Source organism: Pipistrellus hanaki (assembly GCF_964339955.1).
Source record: "Pipistrellus hanaki genome assembly, chromosome: 3".
Taxonomy (NCBI): domain Eukaryota; kingdom Metazoa; phylum Chordata; class Mammalia; order Chiroptera; family Vespertilionidae; genus Pipistrellus; species Pipistrellus hanaki.
In genome coordinates, this window is record NC_140505.1 from 25,535,759 (window position 1) to 25,562,353 (window position 26,595).

The 26,595-nt window shown below is 48.9% G+C and overlaps 1 protein-coding gene across 2 annotated transcripts; it reads left to right on the plus strand.

Moving 5' to 3' along the window:
• Positions 1 to 25,501, plus strand: ADPRHL1 (ADP-ribosylhydrolase like 1). Of its 2 annotated transcripts, XM_084879875.1 has the most exons (8): positions 1 to 462; positions 6,078 to 6,242; positions 11,780 to 11,905; positions 18,604 to 18,744; positions 22,196 to 22,323; positions 23,035 to 23,167; positions 24,442 to 24,595; positions 25,136 to 25,501. In XM_084879875.1, exons 1-8 carry the CDS (start codon positions 249 to 251, stop codon positions 25,140 to 25,142), a joined length of 1,068 nt encoding a protein of 355 aa, XP_084736001.1. In that variant the 5' UTR covers positions 1 to 248; the 3' UTR covers positions 25,143 to 25,501. The 2 variants fall into 2 exon arrangements, with proteins under 2 accessions (XP_084736001.1, XP_084736002.1); XM_084879876.1 differs by having other exon boundaries at positions 24,442 to 25,501.
• Positions 25,502 to 26,595: the final 1,094 nt, after the last annotated feature.

Here is a 26,595-nt window from a genome sequence, read left to right on the forward strand (position 1 = left end):
GCTGAAGGAAGCTGACACTTCCACGTGGCTCTTCAGCAGGCGCTGTGAGCTGCGGGGACCAGAGAGGTTTTCTCATTGGTGCCACCTGCAGACAGGAAAGCAGCGCTTGGCCATTTGAGGAGGCTCCTGACAGTGACACAATGGCCAGAAGGGAGGTCAGTGGGGTGGACTGAGGGCTGCCCCCGCCGCGAAGCAACAGAGGCTGGACGTGCTCAGCAGCTGGTGGGCGGGCAGAGGAGCCACTCGCAATGGAGAAGTTTCAGGCTGCGATGCTGCTGGGGAGTGTCGGGGACGCTCTGGGCTACAGAAACGCCCGCAAGGAGAACAGTGCCACCGGCACAAAGATCCAGGAGGACCTGCAGAAACTCGGGGGGCTGGACCACCTGGTGCTCTCCCCAGAGAAGTGGCCTGTGAGTGACAACACCATCATGCACCTGGCGACGGCCAGGGCCCTCACCACAGGTAAGGCTCGGCCCTGGCCCCTGCCCCTGCCCCTCAGTGTGTCCGCTGGACCCGAGCTCTTGTGATAAGCACTGGAGCTTTGAAGGCGAAGTGGCCTTTCAGCCGTGGTGTCACCCAACGCCGCTGCTAAAAGTGGCAATTTAATATACACCCGTGTCCCTCTGCAAACCGGGCGTGCCACCGATCCTGTTTCTCATGCAGTCTTTTGGATGATAATATGATTTTTCTCTGCTTATCTGCAGAGTCGGGGTCTCAGACAATGGCTTTCTATTTGCAAAGTGTTACTCAGCGGAGCTCTCTGCCTTCAGAATTCAATTCAATTCCATCTGGCTTTGGGGCTTTCCTGGTGAGGGCTCAACTTTTCCCCGCAGACAGTAAGCTTTCTTCTGAGTTTATTTCAAAAGAATATAAGGTAATACGCCAGTGTTGAAATTTGGACAACTGAAGGTAATATTGTTTGGGGGTTAGTTCTGAATCCCACTAAACTAGGGTTAAAACACCAGCTACCAAAATAGGATTTAGCTTGGCTCGTTGCTTATATATACGGTAAGTATGTCCCTAAGGATATGCTATAAAACTGGTTGAATTTGGGGGAATGTGGAAACAAAGTTTAGTGAAATATTCTTTAAACAACAGGTTGATTTTAGGATCAACAAGTTTTTATATGAATTTCAGATAAGTTTCAGGTGTATAAATGCGTAGCACAATTTTTCTACATGTGATTTGCTCTTTAAAACCCTGTGTTGTTAGTATGTCGCCGCAAAAATTAAAACCTGAGAGCGACTGTTGAGTCAATGAAATCTCAGTTATGAGCTCACCTCACCATTCCCTGGGTCTGCTGTGAGCACGCTTGATTTAGTGTTGTGGTCATTGGACAAGAATGCCATCTACTCTGTGACCGGTTCCTAAATAGCTAGGGGCCGAGCGAAAGCACTGCTGATAAGATAAAGTGTCACCGCGTGTTGAAAACGGGGAAGTGTCTTTCTGAGTCTACGCAGCTGTGGCATCCAAATGGTGCCTGCCTTCTGTTTTCCGGAAGATCCCAGGGGCTTGGTGTGTAACAGTACTCAGTAACATTCCAGCAACCCAGCGCAACAATGCCCACCCCCGGGCACCTGTTGGAGAGCACGGCTTTCCAAACAAAAGCCTGGCTTGTTTCAGGCGCACGCAGCTGGTCCTTACGCTTAAACTTTGCTTCCTTCATTTGTGTCTGACGGATGCTGTGTGCACACAGTCCATATGTCCTGCCGTGTTTGCCCTCATCTCCACGAGCCCTTCAGTAAGTTTTTGTGAATGGCAGAATCCACAGTGTGTCTCTGTCCTGTGGGGTACCCCTGGGACGGTACCTGGCACAGGTCGGGGCACCTCTGACCGTAACCTGCTCTCTGAGGTTAGATGGGGTCAAGTCCTGTTGGCAGAAATAGGACCTGACTTACCCTGCATGTGAAATGTATGCAATTAAGAGGGTTGTGAATGTTTGGGACATTGCTTTTAAGGAGGAAGGTGAGTTCACACTACATGGGAAGTGGGGAGTTGCTATACATGGCAGCACCCTCTGGCTTGAGGGTCCTGAGAGAAAAGGCGAGAAGTCTGCTGCCTGGAATTGTTCTCCTTCAAAAACCCAAACAAGCATTTTTTCCCCCAGTTGAAATCCATGTTGAAATTTCATTTACATTTAGTTTTCAAACAGCTCATTTAAAAAACATATTTTTAGCTGAAACCAGTTTGGCTCAGTGGATAGAGCGTCGGCCTGTGGACTGAAGGGTCCCTGGTTCGATTCGGGTCAAGGGCATGTACCTTGGTTGCGGGCACATCCCCAGTGGGGGGGTGTGAGAGGTGGCTGATGAATGATTCTCTCTCATCGAAGGAGAAGGAGAGAGAAACATCAATGATGAGAGAGAATCATCAATTGGCTGCTTCCTGCACGTCCCACACCGGGTATATGCCCTGACCGGGAATTGAAGCATGACCTCCTGGTTCATAGGTCGACGCTCACCACTGAGCACACTGGCCGGGCTATTTTCACAGTTTTACAGATGAGGGAACCAATACATAGACAGGTTAAGTAGCTGACACAATGCTACACAGCCCAGTGAGCGTCAGGTCAGGGATTGGAACCCAAGCAACCTGGCTCCAAAGCCTAGCTTCTCGGTAAAGCTCTGTCCTGACCACCTGAGGCTACTGGACATGCAAATATTTCAAGGATCCCAGTGAACAGTGGTTTTCCAGCATGTTTTCGAAAGGCAGGCAGACTTTCACAAAGTGGAACTACATCTTGGCAGACTTACGTTTCGCCAGCAAGTGCCTTAAGCCCATAAGCCTTGTAGCCGTGTGGTCTGGTGAGCCACTGCTGTGCTGGAGCGTGAACGGGATGAGAAAGGTCAGGTGCAGCCTGTGCGATGTCCTACTTTTGGGTGTGTCTCTAAAAGGGGCAGTGTTGAATTTAAAGCAGATACTGACCAGATATAGGACGTAGCTAATCCTCCACGAGGGAGGTAGGCAACCCAGGATACACAGCTGATGAGCAATGAGCTGCTCCCTTGTGGCCTCACCCAAGGATGGAGGCTCCCCTTGAGCAGCTCTGGAGCATGACACTCCTGGTTCTCTATCACTCACTGGTCAGAAACCCGCTTCCCCTCTCTGAGCTTACTTCTGGATGTAATACCTTCGTCATAGGTTATGTGACAGCTTAGGTTATATGGGAAGGTGACTCATGGCAATTAATTACTGTCGGTATTTTTACAATGTCTTGTGTGTCTAAGGGTCAGCAGCTCCAGCAGTCATGGCCAAGCCAAGTAGCCCTGTCACTGTTGGTGCAGGGAGAATGGGGGGGGGGGGGGGTCATTTGCCCACTGGGGACAGCAGCAAGTAAGTGCCACCTGTGGGTCTATGACCACCAGAGAAATATGGGGCCTGCCCCAAGGAAGAGCAGATGAGGCCTGTCCAGACTCAGCTCCGGATTTCTCTTCCTCCACCAATGTCTCCCCAAGTACAACATGTTGAAAAGTTGTCATTTTTCTTTCCAAGGAACCTGGTATTTGGTATTGTGACTTGTCTTTATGGTGAGATCAGTTACGGATGATGCTATAAGCTGGTTTGTCTTTTAGGAGACTGGGTGGGTAAGAGAGAGAAGAAATGAGTTGAGGATCCGTGTTTTCACAAAGTAGAGAAATTAAGGCGATGGCGTCTGAGGCTCTGCAGCTTTTGGGGGGGGGCGGGGGGGCGGGGTGTCTGTTTTTACTTTAAGTTCCAGCCTGAAACCAGCACACGGCTTTTACTTGCCATTTTGTTTTTAGGGACTATTTTTCCTTAAAAAGCTATGCGATTCCAGAATAAAAAGGAATTATTTGGGAGAACTCTGGAAGGGCCAGGCTTATTAACGCTGGACCTGAGTTAATCCAGGATTGAGTTAATTACGAACGGCTGTCTGTAACTGATAGTGCTGGCTCCAGGGCCTGGACCGATCCCAGTGGCTCGCACCTCCAGCCAGGGGTTAATTTTATTCTAGTGGCGTTGTGACCAGCAGAACTCATTTCTCCCCAGCCAAGGTCTGGCCGCATCCCCTCTGTTCCCTACTCAAGACTGAGGCAATGCCAAGTATCAGAGCTGTGGGCTGGGCCTCCTGGGCCTCCCTTTGCTGTTAAGAGATTGGAGAATGGCAAAAAAGGACTCAGAGCCACTCTTTTCCCAGGTCCCATCTCCAACGGGTCACAACTCTAGGATACGGGGTACCATCTGCCATGGCCACTGCCAGGCCTGAGGCTTCGTCCTGGACCAGGGAGGATTTTGTTTTGCCAAGAGCACTTCTGATATTGCTCGCCCTCTGGGCTGGGCCCTGGCTCTGAGGTGGCCTGATGAGGATCTGGTTGGACCCCGGGAAATGGCCATGGGTTTTCATGTCCTTGTTTGGTCTCTCACCCCCTCCCCCACCAGCCACCAGAGATGGGAAATCCACCCCCACAGACAGGAGGGGCAGTAGCTGGCTCCTGATATCAGCCCACATGTTATAGCACAGGCGAATTTGTGGAGGCTGTAAAAACACACGGGCAGGGGCACCCTATACCTGCCTGCCACACCTGGCATTGCAACCCCTCCACCGACCCCCAGGGCCTGCTCTCCCACGTGACCAACCCACTGCTCTGTGGGTTAATGTAGTGACTGAAATGCTCAGGCTTTGCAATCGAAACCTATTTACCAGCCCTGGCCTTGGGCAAGTCACATCACCTCCCAACACCTTATCTGGAAGAACAGTGTGACCCACGCATATCAAACTCAAAGGCCAAATAAACAAGATTTAAGTTTAAGTGGGCTGCAAAGAAACTAAAGCTTCAATTTTCACAGAAACGTAGGTTTATTTCAATAGAGAAATGCTGAATACAAACAGCTGAAATAAGTGAGTTATCATTAACATAAAATAATAGAACATTTTAATAAAAATTAATGTTTTTTTCTTGAACATTAACTTACCAGACACTGAATAAACTGCACAAATTAATAAGCGTAACACAAATAAGCCTATTTTTCTTGTTCTCCAGAAGCAAAATATTTCCTGTTGTGCACACCAAACAAGTCAGTCCAAGACTAATGAGGTGGCAATCGGCTGCTGAAATGTTTGCTGATAGTACCCCTGTTTCCCCGAAAATAAGACAGTGTCTTATATTAATTTTTTCTCCCAAAGTTGCGCTAGGTCATATTTTCAGGGGATGTCTTATCTTTCCATGAGCTAGGTCTTATTTTCGGAGGATGTCTTATTTTTCGGGGAAACACGGTATTAGTGGATAGAAATGGTGCGCCTGTGCATAAGACACATAAGGGAAACGAATGCAACACGATTATAGTAATCAGTCATTATCACATGTTGTTTGTTACTAATAATTATGTATCACAGAAAACTGTAAAAATTAATACAAAATTAATCACAAATTTTCTACTTAAATGTTTCCTACATACTGTTATATTGGCTGGGCCGCATGGGGCCTGTAGACCGCGAGTTTGACATGCTTGGTGTGAAGTAGGAGTCTAACAGGGTCCTGGAGGACCGTATGGGGACATCGAAGGTGACCTGTGGAACAGACAGCAGGCGGTCTGTGTGTGCTGGCCCCTCTGTCCTCCTGCCCTGTGATCTGCTAGGGTCTGAGGCCACACTTGTTCCCAGAACGCCTTCACGCAGCGGGGTGCAGTTTGGGACAGTGCCTGGGGAGCACTGGCTGCTTCATGGGTGTGAGAAGAAGGGAACTGAAGATGGGAGAGACTCGCTCCCAGTGCGTTCAACGTGGGTCCTACAAACCCCAGGAACAGGCAGATGTCGGTCTAGCTTTTCCTCGTGTGAGTTGTTAGCATATGGGCATCTTGGTTTTTTCTAGGGTCCTGTGTGTAACTGGAATAATAAGCACAACCATAAACTAGGATGTCTGAATTCTGGTGAACTCTAAAGCGATTTATTTGTCTGCATGTCCAATTTCTCTGGGTAGCCCGGGCAATGTGAGATGGGTCACTAAAATCTCCCTCCTCTTCCACCGACTCGCTGCCCTTCTGTTGTCACTGCTGTGTGGGGGATTACCCGGCAGATGTGTCTCCCACTCACTCTGACTCCCCCCTTCCCCTTCCTCCCCCAGACTACTGGTGCCTGGACGACCTGTACCGGGAGATGGTGAAGCACTACGTGGAGGTGCTTGAGAAGCTTCCAGAACATCGAGCAGACCCCGCTACCCTTGACGGCTGCTCGGCGCTGAAGCCGGATAACTACCTCCTGGCCTGGCACACGCCTTTCAACGAGAAGGGTGAGGGAAGGCTTGCTTCTGCCTCTAAAGCTGCACGCTGGAAAACCGCCCCGGGCACTGCCATCTGTCTTCCCACTAGCCGGCTGCCCGGCCGCCCGGCCGCCTTGTGAGGGTGGAGAGGGATTTGCCAGGATTTGCAGGGCAGCATGCCGCCTGGGGAGCCAGCTTGCAGCATGGGCGTCTATTTAGAGGACGCCAGCTTCCCCGGCAGTTTTGTTATCCATCCGTGGTTTATTTTAAGAAATATTTGCCACTGGTTTCTCGTTAAGTTTGTAAAAAAAATTTTTTTTGCTAAAACATCAAGGGAAGCATACACCACCTGCAGAAATGTCTGACTTCATGAAGATGCCACGTGTTTATGGGTGATGTATTTAGGTAGCCACAGTCTGCCTCGAGGGTCTCAGCTCCTGGGGTTCTGGACCTGCCCCTCTGGGTTTATATTGAAGATGAGACCTGGGTTTATACTGAAGGTGGGATGCAATCCTTTACATTAAAGGATGGCATCCAATCAAATAAAGCCAATTAAAAAGAGAAAAATCAATACATTAAACTTCATGAAACCTCACAGCGTTGGACTTATCCGACAAGGATATAAAAGGTTAGGTAGACACTGGGAGGTATAATAAAAGACCTAAATTACACTTCTAGAGAAAAACACTGCAATGTCTGAATTTAAAAACACATTGGTCGAGATGAACAGTTTAGACATTTCAGAGGAAATTATTAGTGAGTTTGAGGAAACTATCCAAAATGGGTCAGGCAGAGAAAAAAGAATCTGAAAATAAGAAAAGGACACTTAGTGAGCCACGGCACAACTTAAGCAACCAAACACACCTGAAACTGGAAACCTTTGCAGAGTGAAGGAGAACAAATGAAAAAGATTTGGAAAAACAGGGACCAAATATTTCCAAATTTAATGAAACTGTAAACTCACAGATCCAAGAAAGTCAATAAATTCCAAGCAAATACAAAAAGACACAAAGAAAACTACAACCAGGCATATAGTGGTCAAACTGCTCAAAACTGATGCTCAAGAGAAAAACGCACATCCTATATACTAGTGTATAGTCGAGGTGAGGACAACAGCAGCAACGTAAGAGAGGAGCTAGCCAAGCAACATCATTAAGGTGTGAAAAGAAACAACTTCAACCTAGAATCCTATACCCAGAAAAACTATCTTTCAGAACCAAGCCCTACTGGCCTTTTCCAGGTGAATAAATCTGAAGAAATCATCACCAGCAGTCACACTGCCAGAATGCTAATGAAGTCACTCAAGCAAAAGAGGAAAAAAAACAGTATGGAAATAGGGATCCACACAAAGGCATGGGACTGATGGAAACACTCACCACATGGGTAAATACGAACAATTACTTAACTTGTTATTTCAATGAATTTAAAAGAGAATGGACTTTAACAAGTAATAACAATGTACTCAAGGTTTATAAATTATGTATTAGCAAATGCATGGCCCAACAGCACAAAGACAGGGAGGAAAGAGATGAAGGTGTGCAGCCTAAGGTTCTTTTTTTTTTTTTTTTTTTTTTAATATATTTTATTGATTTTGTACAGAGAGGAAGGGAGAGAGATAGAGAGTTAGAAACATCGATGAGAGAGAGTCATTGATCAGCTGCCTCTTGCACACTCCCTACTGGGGATATGCCCGCAACCAAGGCACATGCCCTTGACCGGAATTGAACCCGGGACCCTTCAGTCCCCAAGCTGACGCTCTATCCATTGAGCCAAACCGGTCTCGGCAAGCCTAAGGTTCTTATAGGAGATGTGAAGTGGTACCAAATCATGTGAAGGCAGACTGTTCTAGGTTAAAAATCTAGACCAGCGGTCACCAATCTTTCGGACCTCACGGACCACTAGTGGTCCATGGATCACTGGTTGGAAACTGCTGATCTAGACTATGAGCCCAAAGCAACCACCAAAAGAACAAAATAGTTTTAACTAATAAGCCAACAAAAGAGGTGAAATGGAACCATTTTAACAGTATTTGGTGGGGAAGCAGAAATCGCAAGGCCCCTGCCATCCCTCAACTTGCCCAGTCAGTACACCTGACCAGGAGACCAGCTGTAGAGCTGTCACTCGACTAAAAATTCTTTTCCTTATTAAGAGAACTCTCTTGTTTGGGTTCACAGGGAATGGCCTGTATTGCTTAGGCGTGAGCATCATATGGCACTCAACCAGCCCCACCAGTACATCTGCCCTGTGGGGAGAGAGTGAGGTTTCACCTGCAGTGTGAGGGTGCATGCGGTCCACTGCCCTGCCCTGGCTTCAGGAGGGACCCCCAGCCTGGGAGACACAGCGTGCTACAATTCGGGTCTTGCTGTGTGTCTTCTCCTTTCTGTTCCAGACCAGGCTGTGTGTTGAGTCCTCCTTGGTGACTCTGAACCCATTGACGGCAAAGTAGGAGTAGGTCTGTAGGCTTCTCCTTGTAGTGGTGGCACTATCTTTACCATCCTCCACACAGTGGTAATCTTTAACTGGGGTTGGTAGGGGAATCTTCAATAATATTCAATACAAAAAAAATGCAGAAAAATAGAGAAAGGCATACAAATAATAGATGGAACAAGTTGAAAATAAATAATAAGATGATAGACTTAAAGCTAATCATACCACTAATCACATCAAATATAAGTGTTCTCAAGACCCCAAATAAAAGCAGAGATTCAGAGGGGATAAAGAAGTAAGTCCCAACTATATTATGCTTATTAAAAAAAATGCACTTTAAACATAAAGACACACATAGGTTAGATGGGAAAAGATATACCATGTAACATTAATGAAAGGAAAGCTGGATTGATTCTATTAATAATGCATAAAGTAAGTTTTGTAGCAAAGAATATTGTGTGTGGGAGTGGATTTCATTATAACAAATGCATCCATTCATCAGGAAGACATAACTAACATGTATCTAATAACAAACCTTCAAAGTATACAAAGCAAAAATTAATAGAACTGCAGGGAGAAGTAGAGAAAGCCACAATTATAGGCAGAGATTTTAATGTTAAGGTTTTAAATCAGTGACTTCCATTTTCACCTTAAGGAACTAAAAAAAGAGCAAATTAAACTCAAAGAAAACAGAAGAAAGGAGACAATGAAAATCAGGGTGAAAATCTTTGACCTGGAAAACAGAGAAAAACAACAGAGAAACTCCACATAAGCTGATTTTTTTAGATAAAAAATTGATAATCCTCTAGGCAGATGATCAGGCAAAAAAAAAAAGATACAAGTGACCAATATCAACAATGAAAGAAGTGACATCACTACAGTTTCTACAGAAATTAAAAGGGGAAAAGAGGGTTTCTCTTCAGATCGTATAAAGCTTTCACCATTCACTAAAAGGGGAAAAGGAAATATTATGAAGATTTTTATGCTGGTAAATTTAACAAACTAGATGAAAGGGACAAATCCCTTTAAAGACACAAACTACCAAAGGGCACTCAAGAATAAATAACCACCTAAATTGCATTATATCTGTGAAAGACATTACAAAGAATGCTCCTCACTGAGGAGTTCTACCAAGCAGCTAAAAAGGAATAATACCAACTGTACACAACTCTTCCAGGAAATTGAAGAAAACAAATACTTCCAAAATTCATTCTTCTGCTCCCCAGAAGAGTCTGTCAAAAGAATGAAAGGCTTCTATATCACACCTGTTTCTGAGATAGAATGAAAAGAAAATCAGTTCTAAACTAAACCTGAAAATGGAGAACCAGCAAATACCCAGCTGCATATAACTTTAATAAATGTGCCTAACTCTATGTTCTGTCCACCTGAAAACATGGATAAAATAAAATTAAGGTTAACAAGTGTTTTTATCAATAATTACAAATTTACAACACCATCTGTTTTAGGTGGATCCATTTTAAATAATCATTGTAAGTACTATATCTCCTTGGAACAGCAAATCCTGTATAATAAAAGCCTAATATGCACGAGCTCACACACACACACACACACACACACACACACACACACACAAAAGAATTATAAGCTGCCCAACTGATGTGGCTCAATGGTTGAGCTTTGACTATGAACCAGGAGATCATGGTTTGATTCCTATCAGGGCACATGCCTGGATTGCAGACTCGGTCCCCAGCAGGGGGCATGTAGGAGGCAGCAGATCAATGATTCTCTCTCATTGTTGATACTTCTTTCTCTCTCTCTCTCTCTCTCTCTCTCTCTCTCTCTCTCTCTCTCTCTCTCTCTCTCTCTCTCCCCCTCTTTCCCTCTCTCCCTTTCTCCTTTCCTCTCTGAAATCAATAAAAAAATTTTTTTAAAGAATGAGAAGGCAAGCCACATATTGGGAAGAAATATTTGCAAAGCATATATCTGACAAAATATTTCAATCCAGAGTGTATAAAGAAGTCTTAAAAATAACAAGAAAGCAAGCAATACAATGCAAACATGGGAGAACTATTTACATGAACACTTCACCAAAGAAGAGATATGGATGGCAAATAAGTGGGTGAAAACACAGTCAACATCCTTAGTCATTACAAAAATGCAAATTAAAACCATAATGAGAAACTACTGCATACCTAAGAGAATGGCTGAAGTTAAAGGTTGACCATAGCAAATGTGGTCAAAGACATGGAGGAGCTGCTGATGGGATGTAGAATGGGACATCCACTTTGGAAACCTGTTTGTCAGTTTCTAAAAAGTTACACATTCATCTACCATGTGAGCAACATACTTCACTCAGAGGTAAAGCATATGTCCACATGAAGATCTGGTTATGAATGTTCATAACATCTTATCTGTAATAGCCTCAAACCGGAAACAACCCAAATGTTCATCAGTAGATAAATGGATAAATCAGTTGTGGTACATCCATACAGTGGAGTTCTATTCAGTAACAAAAGGAGGTCAGCTATTGTTACACATCAGTGGTGTATCTCAAAGTAGTTATGCTGAGTAAAAAAAGTCAGGAAAAAAAGAATATGTTTTGTATGATCCTGTTTATATAAATTTCTAGAAAATGCAAACTAATTGGTAGTGCCAGATCAGTGGTTGATGGGCATGGCAGGAGGGACAGGGAAAACTTTTTGGGGTAATGGATAAGTTCATTTTTTTAAGGAGCTGGTTTCATGGGAATATGATATGTCAAAAACCATCAACTTGCATACTCCAAATATATGCAGTTGGTTATGTGTCCGTTATAACTCATGAAGTTGTTTTTGAAAAGAGGAAATATATGCAATTGAAAGCACACTGTGTACACAATTCTGTCTTCTGCATTGTCCCCAGAAGTATAGTGTGAGCACTTTTCCGCATGCCATGAAAAATTCTGTTTTTAATGCCTAAATAACATTCCAACACATGGATGCTTTGCAATTTATTCAATCTCTTCTTTGTCAGGCATTTGGATGATGTGTCTATTTTTCACTCATCCAAATGACACTATGATAAACATGTCATTACATCAATTTTTATGCATTTTTTGAGATTATTTATGAAAACCAGATTGCCTGAAGTGGAATTATTGGAGCAAACGTCTACAATGAGGTATTTTGTGGTCCATGCAGGCTCGGGGTTTGGAGCTGCCACCAAAGCGATGTGCATCGGCATGCGGTACTGGAAGCCCGAGCGGCTGGAGACCCTGATTGAAGTCAGCATCGAGTGCGGCAGGATGACGCACAACCACCCCACAGGTAACACTGGCGTCGGGGCAGGTGCCTGCTGTGTCCTTCTCAGTCCAGCAGCAGACGAGGCTGGAACCTTAGGTGGTCCCATCCACTATTTGGTTTGCTATTTGTTGGCAGACTTGGGTTTTTACATCTTCAGTTCTGCTTAAATTCTGTTTTCAACGTAAAAGAGCTGACACCTGAGATCTGGGTTGAAGTCCTGAGAGCTAGCGTTTATGTTCTGCTGTCAGGACAGAAGCCAGCCCAGTCAGCAGGCGTCCTTCGCTGCCACGACCTGCCCTCCGGGTTCAAGGTCCACTGGCTTTGCCAGCTGGACCAAGTCACTTAATGACCTGTGCCTCTGTTTCCTCACCTGCAACAGGAATGATTGTGGGGCTAGGAGATTTTATTATTCTACTCACTTCATCCTCCACACACGCTCACGGCACGGTGTGCACAGTGGGGCCAGCTGTGTGCTGGGATCCCCCCCACCTGTCCATCACACAGAGGGAGGGCAGGTGGGGCAGCCCCGGAGCCTGACTGTGTGATGTGATTAGAAAGCAATCAACTTGCCGAAACTGGTTTGGCTCAGTGGATAGAGCATCGGCCTGCGGACTGAAGGGTCCCGAGTTCGATTCCGGCCAAGGGCATGTACATTGGTTGCGGGCACATCCCTGGTGGGGGGTGTGCAGGAGGCAGCTGGTCGATGTTTCTCTCTATCGATGTTTCTAGCTTTCTATCCCTCTCCCTTCCTCTCTGTAAAAAGTCAATAAAATATATTTTATAAAAATAAAAAAGAAAGAAAGAAAGCAATCAGCTCCTGGTGAAGAAGAAAGAAGAAGAGGAAGAGGAAGAGGAGGAAGAGGAAGAGGAAGAGGAAGAGGAAGAGGAAGAAGAAGAAGAAGAAGAAGAAGAAGAAGAAGAAGAAGAAGAAGAAGAAGGAGAATGGCTTGAAACTCTTGTACCTGTGGCTAGCCCTTAATCATGGCAGTGCAGGTGGTATGCCCCAGTCCCACCCCACAGAAGTCCTGAGGCTGCCAGCTGCTCTCCGGTGACTGTAGTCCTTTTGCAAGGTCACCTTGAAGGGCTATCCCGTGTCTTTCTGGAAAGTACTCTTTCATGGGTGTGACTGCAGTGGGCGATGTGACCCCTTGCTAAGTGGATGTGGCAAAACATGCCAATGAGTTCACCAAAGGCAGTGACAGGCTAAGCCGTAACGTCTTCAGATAAGTTTCTTAGATCTTTAAAGTTTACACAGAAAGGCCTATCATTCAGACAGTTGGCAGCATCTGGGATGACTGAAAAGGAGTTAACGCTGGGCATCTGGTAACTAAGTTAAGTAAGTTAAACGTTAAAAAACCTTCACACGTGAAAATGTTGAGCATGTGGAAACAATGAGTACAAGAATCTGGGTTGACACCCGGTTCCCCTTCAGAAGGGGAAAGTGGGAGGCTGGAGGATGGCTTTGGGCCAGGTGGGGGGCCAGCTGCCCGGGGAAGCCACTCTGCAGACAGGTCCCCTCTGGTGGCCGCACCGCGCAGGCCTAGCCCCCCAGGGGTAGGATGTCAGCACAGACTCGGTGCTCAGGGCATTCCAGAAGATGGGGTGGAGGTGAGGGCAGGAGGGGTGGGGTGCCCACCTGGTGTCTGCACCCCTCTGTTTAAGGGGTCAACCCACCAGCCCCTCCCAAACTGGTTTGAGGACCCTAGGGCTGCAGGCAGGACCTGGGAGACTAGTGACCGGCGGGGGCCTGGGCTCAGCAGGCCCCTGGAGCTGCAGAGGAGCGCTGAGGGTGCTGTGCCCTGGTGAGAAATGCTGTGATTGAACCCTGGGTTTGAGAACTAGGGAATGAGAGGCTGCCACAGAGGTCGGGTGATATCGGGGACTTGGACCAGGCAGCACTGGGGGGCAGAGCCACGTCTCACAGAGCGAATGCAGGGAGTCAGCCGGTTTGCAGCGCCTGAAACAATTTCTTTTCGAGATAAAACAAAATCTGCCAGGGGAGGCAGGTGGTGGAAGCCAGGCACAAGAAAAATAAAGATACTTTGTCATCTACGCCACAGATGGGGAGGGGGAGGGCGGTGTTTGCCACACAAGGCCTTCACCCCAATGTAGCGGGACTCCACCAAGGTTACCTCCGGACTCCCCTCTGGTGGCCGCACTGCGCAGGCAGGCCATCCAGGGGTAGGATGTCAGCACAGACTCCGTGCTCAGGGCATTCCAGGAGATGGGAGGGACCGCGGGACAAAGAGAGCAGCCGCCCAGAGGCACTGGTGCAATGACAGACCCCTGTCCGCTGGGGATGGAGGAAGGTGGGGGAAAGGTGAAGCCCATCAGAGCAAATGAGGGGCCGTTAACCAAGAGGTCACAGGTAAAGGAGACACAGGCTGTGGGCAGCCCAGGGTTCCATTTTTAGCTCTGCCCTTTCACTGCTGTGTGCCCTCAAGGAAGTTGCTCGCCTTCTCTGTGCTGCAATAGCCTTCTCGCCTGTACAATGGGTTCGCCTTCTCTGTGCTGCAGTAGCCTCCTCACCTGTACAATGGGCTACAGCTGCTTCTCAAAGGAGTGTGGGGTGATTGTGTATGTACCCCGCTTGTGTGTTCCACTCCCTAGTCAGCACCCCACCTCAGCACCCTTCCCTCCCCCAGCCTTCCAGGGACTGCACAGGCCCCTCTGGACCTCATGCATGGACTCTGGACGAGCCACTGCTCTCCTGTCTCCTTCTCAATCCCAACTGTCACAGTCCCAGGAGGAAAGAGGTGGCACACTCAAACGATTTTCGGGAAGGACTTTGGCAAAGGGACTGTTGACAGGTGTGAGAGCAGGGCAGACAGCCAACCAGGGAGGTTGGCACCCCTGAAACAGAGACCATCACAGGTCTCTAGGGAATGGGGTCACATGAATTCACAAGCATAGGCAAGTGGACAAGTGGGTGGGGTCACATGATCGACCAGAAGTGGTCACGTGGACAAGGGGGCAGGGCCACGTGATCAGCCAGAAGTGGGCGCATGAACAAGGGGTTGGGGCCACGTGATCACGCAAGAATGGGCACGTGAACAAGGTGGTGGGGACGTGCGTGGGAGAAATCACGTGAGGATGGAGGAGGGGCCACGTGACGACGAAGGGATGCCGCCAGGAGCCTCCAGAAGCTGAAGAGGCAGGAAGGACCCTCTCCTGGATCCTCCCTCCGAGGCAGCCCAGCCCCAGACACCCTGGTTTCAGATTCTGGCCCCAGAACGGGGAGAGCACGTGTTCCTCTTGGTTTAGGCCAGTCTGTAGTCATGGGAGCAGCAGCCCCAGAAAGTAGACCCCTCCTTGTGGGGCTTTGACCAGTTCTGGGGACAGCAGAGCCCTGTGCTCTGACAAGGGAAACCCCTTAGACCTTTCTCTGTAGGCCTCACAGAGAGGTTCATCCCTGTGTCTGTGCTCGGCCCTGCCTCCCTTCCCTAAGAGCTCCTCGGCAGTGACAATGCAGTGGGCACAGCAGGCAGGCTGCTTGGTGGGAAGTGCAGGCTATGTGGCTCAGGGACTCCTCGCTGCCCTGCTGAGCCCCCAGCTGCAGGATGAGGCAGGGTCCTCCCCAGCCCTGTCCTTACCTCCCCGGCCTTCCCCCTAATGAGCCCAGCCTGGGCCTCTGCTTCTTGGAGCACCTGGGTTGACAGAAGCCACCAGCTGGGTTGTCCTGCACATATTCTAGATGCCAAAACTGAGGCCACTACCCCAGTCCATGCCTCCCCAACTCATGCCTGCTCACAGGTGGCTCCCCCAGCTGCCATTTGATTGCCATGGTGTCAAAAGAGGAGAAAGAGGAGGAGGAGGAGGAGGAGGAGGAGGAATGGATTTCTGAGAAGCAACCCAAAATACCCAGCAGCTGGCCCCTCCTTCTTCACTCCCTCCAGCTTCACAGCCCCCTTTTGTGCAGGCAGATGAGGGCCTTTTCCTGGCCAGGCAGCCGGGAGCAAAGGAGGCCAAGGAGGCAGAGGGTCCAGGTGTGGGTTCTGGGCCCCCAATCTCACCCAGCAGATTTCCTGGACCTGGGCTCCCTCACCCTCCCACAGTTCCCAGGCCAGGCAGGCTGTTTCCTGCCTCCCTGCCTTCGCACATGCAGTTCCCCAGTTCCCTCCACTGGGATGCCCTCCCTCATCCTTCAATCCCAGCTCGGCTTTCACTCCACCGGAGAACCCTCCCTGAGTCGCCTGGGGCTCCCCCTGCATCCTGCACCCACCCCAGTCCCAGCCGCTTTCTGGATGATGCTCTCACGGGGTGGTGAGGTCTTGGGGATGCTAGCTTTGCCTTTGTACCCCAGCTCCTGGCACAGACAGGTGCTCAGTAAATCCGGAAGGAAGGGAGGGAGGGAAGGAGGGAGGGAGGGAAGGGAGCAAAGAAACACCTCTCACAGGATTGGAGGGGATCGGGACCGTGAGCGCCTGGCACGGGGCTGGGCACGGAGCAAAGCCCACTCCCTTCCTGCCGCCTCCGCTCAAGCCTGGGCTCCAGCACCTTCTGCCTCATCCGATTTGGGGCCGGCTCAGGGGCAGTCTCTACACCCACAGGCCTGTGTCTGTTGCCCATTTAGAAGCACAGTAATTACATCAGGATGCAGACGTGCACTGACTTCCTAAGGAGCTAGTGTGTTTGGGAGAAAGGCCTGCCTCCACTCTCAGAAATCCCCGGACTGTGCAACCTTCAAGGGCCTGAGGGCTGACCTTGAGCAGGAGTTTTCCCACTGAATACTTTCAGCAAAGAGAGCCTTACCTGACAGCCGTTATGTAAAACAGATGGAAACTAAGCTGCTTGGGCCGAAGTGGTGGGTATTGGAGGCACCTGGGAGTGGGGACCAGAGTCCCCTTTTCCCTGTAGCTCTGGTCCCAGAGATGGGGGTTGGGGTTGGTCCTGGCGGTGGGTGGGGCAGCCAGGAGAGGGGAGAGCCCTGGGCAGAGTCAGTGGCTGATATTTACTAACTGGTACAGAAGGGCTCAATGTTTTCAGAATTGCGTGTTCATGCCAGTGTGGCTGGGCCAATGGACTCATCTTTCACAGCAAGAAGTCAGTCTATACACACAAAAAGGGAAATATGTCCTCGGGAAAAATCATAAAGACTTCAACCTCCAATGTTCTCACAGTTTCTTTCTTTTTTTTTTTTTTTTTAATCTTGAAGGAACATTTTAGGGGAAATATCTCTTGTCTAGAGGAAATATTTATATTAGTTCAATAATTTCATCAACTTTCTTTTTCTTTTGTGAAATTCAAGTAAAATTAAATTTAAAATTGTATCCAAAAAAAGAATCTGGGTTGAGAATTTAAACACCTAAAACATTGGCTAATATATTACCCAATCTTATTAAAGAAATGTTGTTTTCCATGTTTAATAGCGAATTCATTTATGTATTTCTAGAATGATGACTGAAAATGTTTTAAAGGGTTAGTTGTACTCAATTAACACTAAGATGTGCATTCTCCTTTTCAATTAAGTCTACTCTCCTTTACAAATTTTTTGTGTTAATCCACACCAGAGGATATTTTTTTCATTGACTATTTATTTATTTATTTTTAGAGAGAGTGGAAGAGAGTGGGAGAGACACAGAGAGAGGATCATCGATGTGAGAAACATCGATTGGTTGCCTCCTGCACTCGCCCCAGGCCCTGACCAGGGTGGGGATGGAGGCTGCAACCAAGATACATACCCTCGACTCAAATCGAACCCGGAACTTTACAGTTCTTGAGCCAATGCTCTAACACAGTAGTTGGCCAACTGCGGCTCTTTGGCCCCTTGAGATTTTAGCAAAGGCCATCTTCGGAGGACCCTAATTAAGTTAATAACAATGTACCTACATATTATATATATTATAGTTTAAGTTTAAAAATTTGGTTCTCAAAAGAAATTTCAATCATTGTACTATTGATATTTGGCTCTGTTGACTAATGAGTTTGCCGACCACTGCTCTAACATGTAGCCTAACCAGCTGGGGCTCCTTTTCAATTTTTGAACCACCTTTGACAGCAAGTGTCAGAATTTCTATTACAGTGTGCATTATCCCAGATGCAAGCTGAAACACTCCATGAGAAGAGGGGGAGAGATGGCAGGACAGTAATTGAACCCTGGGTTTGAGGATGAGATGCTTATCCCCTGCCCTTGAAACGATCCCTAACTGATGCCTCGAGGAGTCGCCAAAGAGCCACCAAGAGTGTCTCAGCAAGATGGCAGTGCCCTGCCCTGGCTGGTTTGGCTCAGTGGACAGAGCGCCGACCTGCAGACTGAAGGGTCCCAGGTTCGATTCCAGTCAAGGGCACATGCCTGGGTTGTGGGCTCGATCCTCAGTGGGGGGCGTGCAGGAGGCAGCCAATTGGTGATTCTCTCTCATCATTGATGTTTCTATCTGTGTGTGTGTGTGTGTGTGTGTGTGTGTGTGTGTCTCTCTCCCTTCCTCTCTGAAATCAATAAGAAAAACAAAAAGATGGCTGTGCCCTTCCTCTGATGGGCACAGTCTTGGTGTGGCCATCACTACAAGTTGGCAAGCACTCATTTGTGATTAGAATCATCTGCCCCACAAGCCCTTGAAGGATGGGTACTGTGCCTTTATGTGCTGAGAGTACACAAAAGGTCATAAAGGTCCAAATGCATGAAGCCACTGCCCGTGGTCCTACCTCTGTTAGCACACACCCCGCATCCCAGAGCAGGGGCGTGGCTCCGGTGCCATTGTTGTCCTCTCCCCTCCGCCCTGCAGGCTTCCTAGGGGCCCTGTGCACAGCCCTGTTTGCATCTTACGCCATACAAGGCAAGCCGCTGGAGCAGTGGGGGAGAGACATGATGAAGACGGTCCCACTGGCTGAAGAATACTGTAAGAAGACCATCCGGCACCTGGCAGGTGAGCCTGGCCTCCTTTCCTGCCGCTGATAGGAAAGGAGGCAGAGTTTGGTCTCAACTCACACTCAGTGCAAATTTGCACAGACCTGGCTCCCAAAGAGGTCAAGGTCCATTTGCCCCACATGAAACCAAGAGCATCCCCGTAGGGTCCACGTGAGCAGGTGGGTCCCACCAAGAAGCCCACAGGGATTCGCATAGGTACCAGGAAGAATGGGGTGCATACCGCAGATCCTTGAAGTCTGTGTTTCAATGACATTTTGTTAAATCACTGATGAGGAACTTGAGTCTTGTTGATACCAATTAGCCTACAGTAAAATTGGTTTCCTTAATACATCATTTCTCTTAAAGTCACAGAACCCATTGAAGATGTTAAGTGAGAACTTACTGTAGTTAGATTTACTTTTCCAAACTATCCTTAAGTAGCCCATGTCTCAGAGGGGAATGAGAGATGCTAGTTGACACTAATCCAAGGACCTAATGGACAGCTGTGCCTAACCCAGGGGACTTAAAGTCTCTCAGATGAAAGCCAGACAGAGGTCTGTGCCCGCTTATGACATTCAGTCCCAGGAAGCTCCATCTGTCCCGGTTGACTCATTACATGCTTCACTCTTTTTTGGCCATGAGGACGGTCAACCCAGCCAAATGCAGCCAGCCCAGCGAAGGTCCTCGGGGATCACGGTGCTGCTGGCGTTTTGGCCTCTGAGCTCCTCTCAGCTCTCTTCCCGTTCCCCATGGGCCCATGGGATCCGAGGGAGAGCGGGCACAGGACCAGGCGGCGGACCCACAGAGGGCACGGGCTGCATGAGGAACACAGACAGCTTCCTGTGGCCTTTGACAGTCTAAAATTGTGGGGGAGAACTTCTAGAATAAAGTGTCCAATGTGTCCTGGAGGGGAGAGAGATGAAAGGTGTGAATGTAGGAGCAGGGTGGTTGATTTTTTCAGAAAAGCCTGAGGCTGATGTCCTGAAACACAAAACCAACACATCACTTTACTGCCACCCTCCAAGCCCCAGGTACTATATTCTAGAAGGCCGAGGAGGGAGCTTTACAACAACTTTTGCACTTATTCCTGCCTGGACCCAATGCCAGGAAACACTTCTCCACAAGGTCCCTGTTCCAGTGAGAAATAGGAAGCCTCCATGTTCACAGCAGTCAAAGCATCCCTAGGCAGTCACCCTCTATAAGCTTAATTATAGAACACAGTAGGCAACCCCACATTGTTTATTTTCATCTGGTCTAAGTCATTGTTATCCCTGGCTTCTCTCCCGCCCTGGGGAGATTGGTCTGTGGTCACTGGGTTAGTCATCCCTCCCCCGCCCCCGCCCCCTCAAGAAGGTTCACCTTAAACCATCTGAAAGAGGTAAATAGCATGAGTGTATTAAACTACAGTCATTGCATTATTCACATTATATTCATCTAGATTTCCCCAGACTCTAGTATCAAATGGTCTTCCCCAGTGTTTTCTGAAGAGCAAATAGTCAAAGATGTTCCATGAACAGAAACGAGAAGAGTCATTGGTCAGATAATTTTGAGACTTTATTCTTTCTGTTTAATTTTAAATTTGTTTAACTTGGAGTTTTATGAACCTCTATGGCAGAACCCTTTTTCGATTTTATTTTTTTATCTGTCAATCACAGTTAACAGTCAGTATTAGTTTATTTTTGTTTCCGGTATACCAGCATAGTGGTTAGCTTCCCCCCATAAGTCTACTACCCACCTGGCCCCATACATAATTATGATATTATTATTGACCATATTCCCTATGTTGTCCTTTACATCCTCATGACTATTTTGTAAGGACTCCTTTATACTTTTTTCCCCTCCATTCTTCTTAATCCCTTTTTAACAAAATACCTCAAATCATCTAGAAAAATAATGTTCTATAGAGCAGCGTTTTTCAACCGCTGTTCCGCGGCACACTAGTGTGCCGCGAGATGTTGCCTGGTGTGCTGTAGGTGCAGACAAGACAAGAATTTTATAATTTTTCACTATTTTGTTTACTTAATATTTCATAATAAAGTAATTATAAAATACTTTCTTTGTGTTTATTTGATTCCTATTCAAGAGAATTACTTTATATATAGTCAATATAGGCACAGAGTTAAATTTTTTAACATTTTCTAATGGTGGTGTGCCTCGTGATTTTTTTCATGAAACAAGTGTGCCTTTGCCCAAAAAAGGTTGAAAAACACTGCTATAGAGCAGCCCCAGAAAATATTCAGCTAAGTCTAGGACAACATCCATTGGCAGCAAGGACAGCTAGCAAGTAAGTTCCATGCTTTTGTGTTTGAAGATCTACTTCCAAAGGTGACTGGCCATTTGCTTGGGAAGGAGGCTCTGTCTGAGCTTGCACCCACACCAGCATGAGCTCTCTGTTAGAAATACAAATAGTCTCTGTAGGGCTAATGGGATTTGTGGATTCTGGTCCTCGTCCTGTTGCTTCTGTCTTTCACTTTTAATCTTATTTCACTGAAATAGACCTTAAATGGGCCTCACCTTTAGTTTTGTAAAACAGAATGTCATCTGGAATGTCATTCCATGACCCACCCCAGGCACCTCCTGCTGTCCCCATGGTTAGAAGGGCAGAGGAACACTACTTTCCTCTGCAGCCCCTGACCACCTAGCCCCTTTCTGGTCAGCCCTCTATTCCCCAGCTTCCCAACCATAAGCAGACACGGCAGAATCTGTGTTTCCTCTTGAGTCGGTTGATTCCCTCGGGCCTCACTGACCACTTCACTACTCCACTCAGTTGGCATCCTGGGTGTACCATAGAGCTGTGGTTCTGCCTGCTCTCAAGGAGGACAAGGTCAAGTGTGTTGTTCCAGCACACTTTGTGGGGGAACAGCGAAGCCTTCATGACTTCCTAGGAGCTCTGAGACTCAGAGAGCCATCTCCTCTCTGCTACCAGCAAGCGTAGCTGCTGCTCCAGCTCATTTCTGATCAACGTCCTCTTCACCAGATGACCTCAGAAAACTTGCTTCACCCCCTCTGGGGTTTAGATGTCAAGCTGGCGGTCATTAGGATAGTAAAACATTCTCTCTCCCTACCTTGCAGGCAGTGTTGAATTAATAAAAATACCCAGGTTCAGAATTTTCAAAGAACCACTTAGAAATACTGCCGTCGCTGTCTAGTTTCAGAAGAGAGTTAAGCAATTCTTTGAATGGCCTTTGTTCCCCATCACCATCTCCCTTGCTTTTGTTTCAGAATAGTTACAAATAGAAGCATGTTGAATGTCTAGAGCCATCGCGAAGGCCAGATGCCAGGTCTCCTCCCGTCCCCTTGTCCCCACCTGGGATAAAGGGCATTGCCCTGTGTCTTCTGTTCCCTCCGGCTCACTGCCCACAACGTCCTGAGCCAGCCCCTCTGCCCCGGGCCCCATTCACCCCTGCCCCCTGGTCCCCACACACCTGCTGATGGCCATGGCACCCTGACACTCTGTTCTCTGAGTTTAGAGTACCAGGAGCACTGGTTTTACTTTGAAGCTAAATGGCAGTTTTACTTGGAGGAGAGAAAGCTCAGTGAAGACAGTGGCAGGAAAGCCGCCTTCCCTGACCGTTACGACGCAGAGGAGAGGGACAAGGTAAGCCTTGCTGTGTCCCAGAGATGGGGACCGGGAGCTTCCAGGGTCCCACTGCCCACGGGGTCCACCTGCACCTGGGCTGTTATTGTAAAGTGACCAGACGTCCCGCTTTTGGCGGGACAGTCCCGATTTTTAACAATTAGTCCCACATCCTGCGGCGTTTTTTAAGTCCCGATTTTTAAAACATCTCGGGACATGAGACAAATTGTTAAAAATCGGGACTGTCCCGCCAAAAGCGGGATGTCTGGTCACTTTATGTTATTGCCATCTTAGTCCCAAGCAGTACGTACAGTCTGAGGGAACAGCTGCCTGTGGGAGGGGTCATGGAAGATCCCATTGTCCCTTTGCTTTCCTCAGACTCAATGTCACCACAAGCGGCTTCCTGGATGTGGTGTCGTAACGCCTGTCACAGCACCTCCGCCCCTTTGCCCGGCTCTATTTCTCCTCGTGGGCCTTGGGGCTGCCTGACACGCTGTTGTGCTTGTTTATCTGTGAATGTCCATGTCAGAATGGCTGCCGTGTAGGAGCCATGAGGAGTGAGCCTTCCCTGCTCGCTGCCCCTCCCCAGCCCCGGGCAGCGCCTGGCACACGGTGGTACTCCCTCAGTGCTCAGTGGGTACACGAACAGCCCACTGGACGGACCCGGGGAGCTCAGGTTCTGACACGGTTCTGCTTTGGGCTCATGCCTCTGACCCCCGGCTCTCTCCTCAGACCTACAAGAAATGGAGCTCAGAAGGCCGAGGCGGCCGGCGGGGCCACGATGCCCCCATGATTGCCTACGACGCTCTCTTAGGAGCCGGGAACAATTGGACGGAGCTCTGCCACCGGGCCATGTTTCACGGAGGTGAGATTTCCTTCTTCGGTGGCCTTGGACTTCCAGGAGGCAGCACCCCACCCCTCTCCCTGTGCATTCTGTCAGGATGTCTGAGGTTTCAGGCGTGAGGGAGCTCCAGACTGCGGGTTCTTCTCTGGGCAGGGCGCTGGCTCCGGCATACTCGTGCACAGACATCACAGACGGCAGGCGGGTTGCTGCGCAGCCTTGGGCGGCCTCGTGGGTCTGAGCTTAGAGAGACGTAGGGTTTGGGTCACTGGGGTGCAGGGTCCTGTCCCTCGTGGCTGCTGGTCGAAGAGCACACAGATTCCACTGGTGCTGGCCGGGCAGCATGCTGACCTCTGCAATCACCATCATCTTGTCCCTCACCTCTGCAGGCTCTGCAGTCACAGAGAGGTTGCACTTTAGAATCAGGCAGTCCTGGGCTGGAAGGCAGTTCCAGGCCGGTCTCTCTGTGAGGTCAGAGGATCAAACCCAACCTATAGGTCTGGGAGGCAGCTGGGTGTACGGTGCCAGGAGTTCCCCCCTGCAGCAGTGATGGTTGCTGCAGCACTGGGAGCCTTGCCTCACTCTCCGGTGCCATTTTCTCCTGTGGGTGTAAAGAGGGTACCTGTATACATTACCCCCCGGTGGGCATGGATTCTATCACTATCAGAGTGGCTGTTGTCAGGCAGAGGGCTGCTCCTGGTACTGAGATGATTGAGAAGTTTGTACTTCCCGGAGGCCAACAGGGGGCTTCTTTGAGAGCCTGGAGGCTCCCACTGGGGGAGGAGGAGCCCAAGAGAGAGTGATGGGAGCCAAGGGCAGCAGGGTGGCCATCAACGTGGGAGAAGGGGACTTTCCAAGGGGCACAGTGACCCACACAACCCAGCACCCCTAGCTGAGAGCAGGGGGGAAGGCACACAGGAGTCTTCGTGAGGTGCAGACAGCTCATGAGGGAGCCACCTGCAGAGCCTGGAGGGGAGGACTTCCTGGGCGCCCAGCACCCATGACAACAAAGGCATTTGCACACATTGTGTGTTGTCAGGGTGTTTGGGGAGGGACATAGGGGGAACACCTACCCCCTTAATTGGGAGTAGCAAAAGCCACCCAGGGCCCAGGGTTCGGCACAAGGGGGGGAGAGGAGACTGAGAAACCCCTGGTGCTGCCTGCTATAGAGCCATCAGCCCAATAGCATCTCTGAGACAGGCCCTTGCCAAGAGGCCCTGGTTAGCATCAAGTTCACCGTGGTGTGCCCCTTCCCACTCTGTCCCCGGGATCCCTGAGGACCTGTGTTTCCGTTCCAGGTGAGAGTGGGGCCACGGGGACCATCGCGGGCTGCCTGTTCGGACTGCTCCACGGCCTGGGCGCCGTGCCCGCAGGCCTGCACCAGGAGCTGGAGCACAGGGCGGAGCTGCTGCGCCTGGGCGAGGCGCTCCACCGCCTGTCCACGGAGGAGAAGTAAAGCCATCTCCCCGCGGGGGGCCCTCCCAGCCCCGGGCCCCGGGGAGCCCACCCGCAGCTCCCTCCACTCGCCGCGCGCTGAGGGCCCATGCCCAATGGACCATGCTTATAAAATACACTATTTGTCCTACAAGAGTATGTTCCTATCCTGGCCCAAACCCAGTGCCTGCTGGAGGTCACACTGCACCTGCTACCCTCAAACCTCCACGTACAGCGGTCGCAAATAGTCTCTTGGACAACTGGTGTATTTTATTCTGCTGCACAGCTAATGCTATTGGCTCACTCACTCACTCTAACTACAACGGCTCTGCTCAGAAGGGCCTCCTCCACCTGCAGAACCTTCCACCACCGTCTGCATCGAGCCCTTACACACGCTTTCAGCTACTGCCCACTGCTCCCCTGCCCCAGCCATGCCGTCCCTCACCGGCGCCTGCTGCGTTTGCATTTCCCCATCAGCACAGTCAGTATGGGTGCCTTCGGGCTGCAGCCAAAAAGCACTGCATTTAACCTGCCAGCCCACGTTTTTAATCACACTAGATCGTAAAGCCAACCTTTTGGGACAACTAAGTGAGGCAACCAGGCAACCACGTTCTCACGCCGGCACCCGCATCCCTCTCCTCCGGGCCTGCAGCTGCCACCCGTGCGTGGGTGAGGCCCACGCTGCAGAGAGGGCCTGTGGCCAGCTCCCCCGGATTTGCTGAAGGAAACAGAGCTGCTCCCTGTGGCCCGTGTTTCTCTCTCTATCTCTGTCTCTGAGAATCTTGAAAAAGGAGATAACCTGCTCTTGTTAAAAATAACCTTGGACGCTATCTTTTCCAAGTGGCATCTGGTGTGAATAAAACAGCAGTTGGTGACTGATGTTTAACATGGCGCTTTGGCGGCTTAGCTGGGGCTCTATCTTGTGGACGGTGACATCTTTTCATCGAACGTTTGCCTCGGGATCCCGGTATTCAGGGATGCTTGCTCGCAGACACTCAGAGGACACTTAGACGTGTAGGTTTCCTGAGACCACCTGGTCTCCCCCAGGCACCCTGCCTCCCCTCCCGGGGCACCCTGGTGTCCTGAGCTGTGGAACAGGAGAGGATAGTTTTCGATAGAACACACCTCTTTCCATTTCTTAGGAAAGAGTGAAGGCCTCCCTCTATGTTGGTGAAAGAACCTGTGGGCCATTGTCTACCAAGCATATTGCACCGAAGTGTTTTTCACATCAGGTTTCTGAATAACTGAACTAACTTTTGCTGCTACTGATGCTTTTCAATCAAAAGAGGCAGAAAGGCAGATAGAGTGGGTGAAGGGTTCTCCTATCACTCCAGGGTCAAGCAGGGGTGAGCCGGTGTGCAGAAATTAACTGAGAGTTATCTTCCAGGAAGAGAAACCCAATTAAGGTAAGTTGACACTTTTCCTAGAGGTACATAACACAGCGGCTTACTGTGTTAAAGGGATATCTGGTTTTACCAGCTTGCCTTAAAAGTGGCCCTTTCGACTCTGCTGTGCAACAGAGAAGGTTGAGTGCAAATGGTTTAGAAGGAAGTCACTCGGTCTCCACCTTATTGACAATTAGGAGAATTCAAAACACCCTTAAGAATTAGGGAGAGGCCCTGGCCAGATTGTTCAGTGATTAGAGTGTTGGCCCGTGGACTGAAGGGTTGTGGGCTTGATTCCTGTCTAGGGAATGTACTACAGTTGTGGGTTCACTCTCTGCCCCTGATGGGGGCCCATAGGAAAGGCAGCCAGTTGATGTGTCTCTTCCACATCAATGTCTTCTCTCTCTTCCTCTCCCCTTCCTCGTCCCTCCTTTTCACTCTGAAAATTAATGGGAAAAATATCCCCGGGTGATGACTTTTAGGAAATATAAGAATCAGGGCATGAGTCTATTTTCAGATTAATTATAAATTAAAACATATAAGGAAAAAAGTATAAGCATCACAAATGGGTGAAGCGGCTTCCCCATTGCATTTTCCTATTACAGGAAAATGCAAAAGTTGAAAAGTAAAACA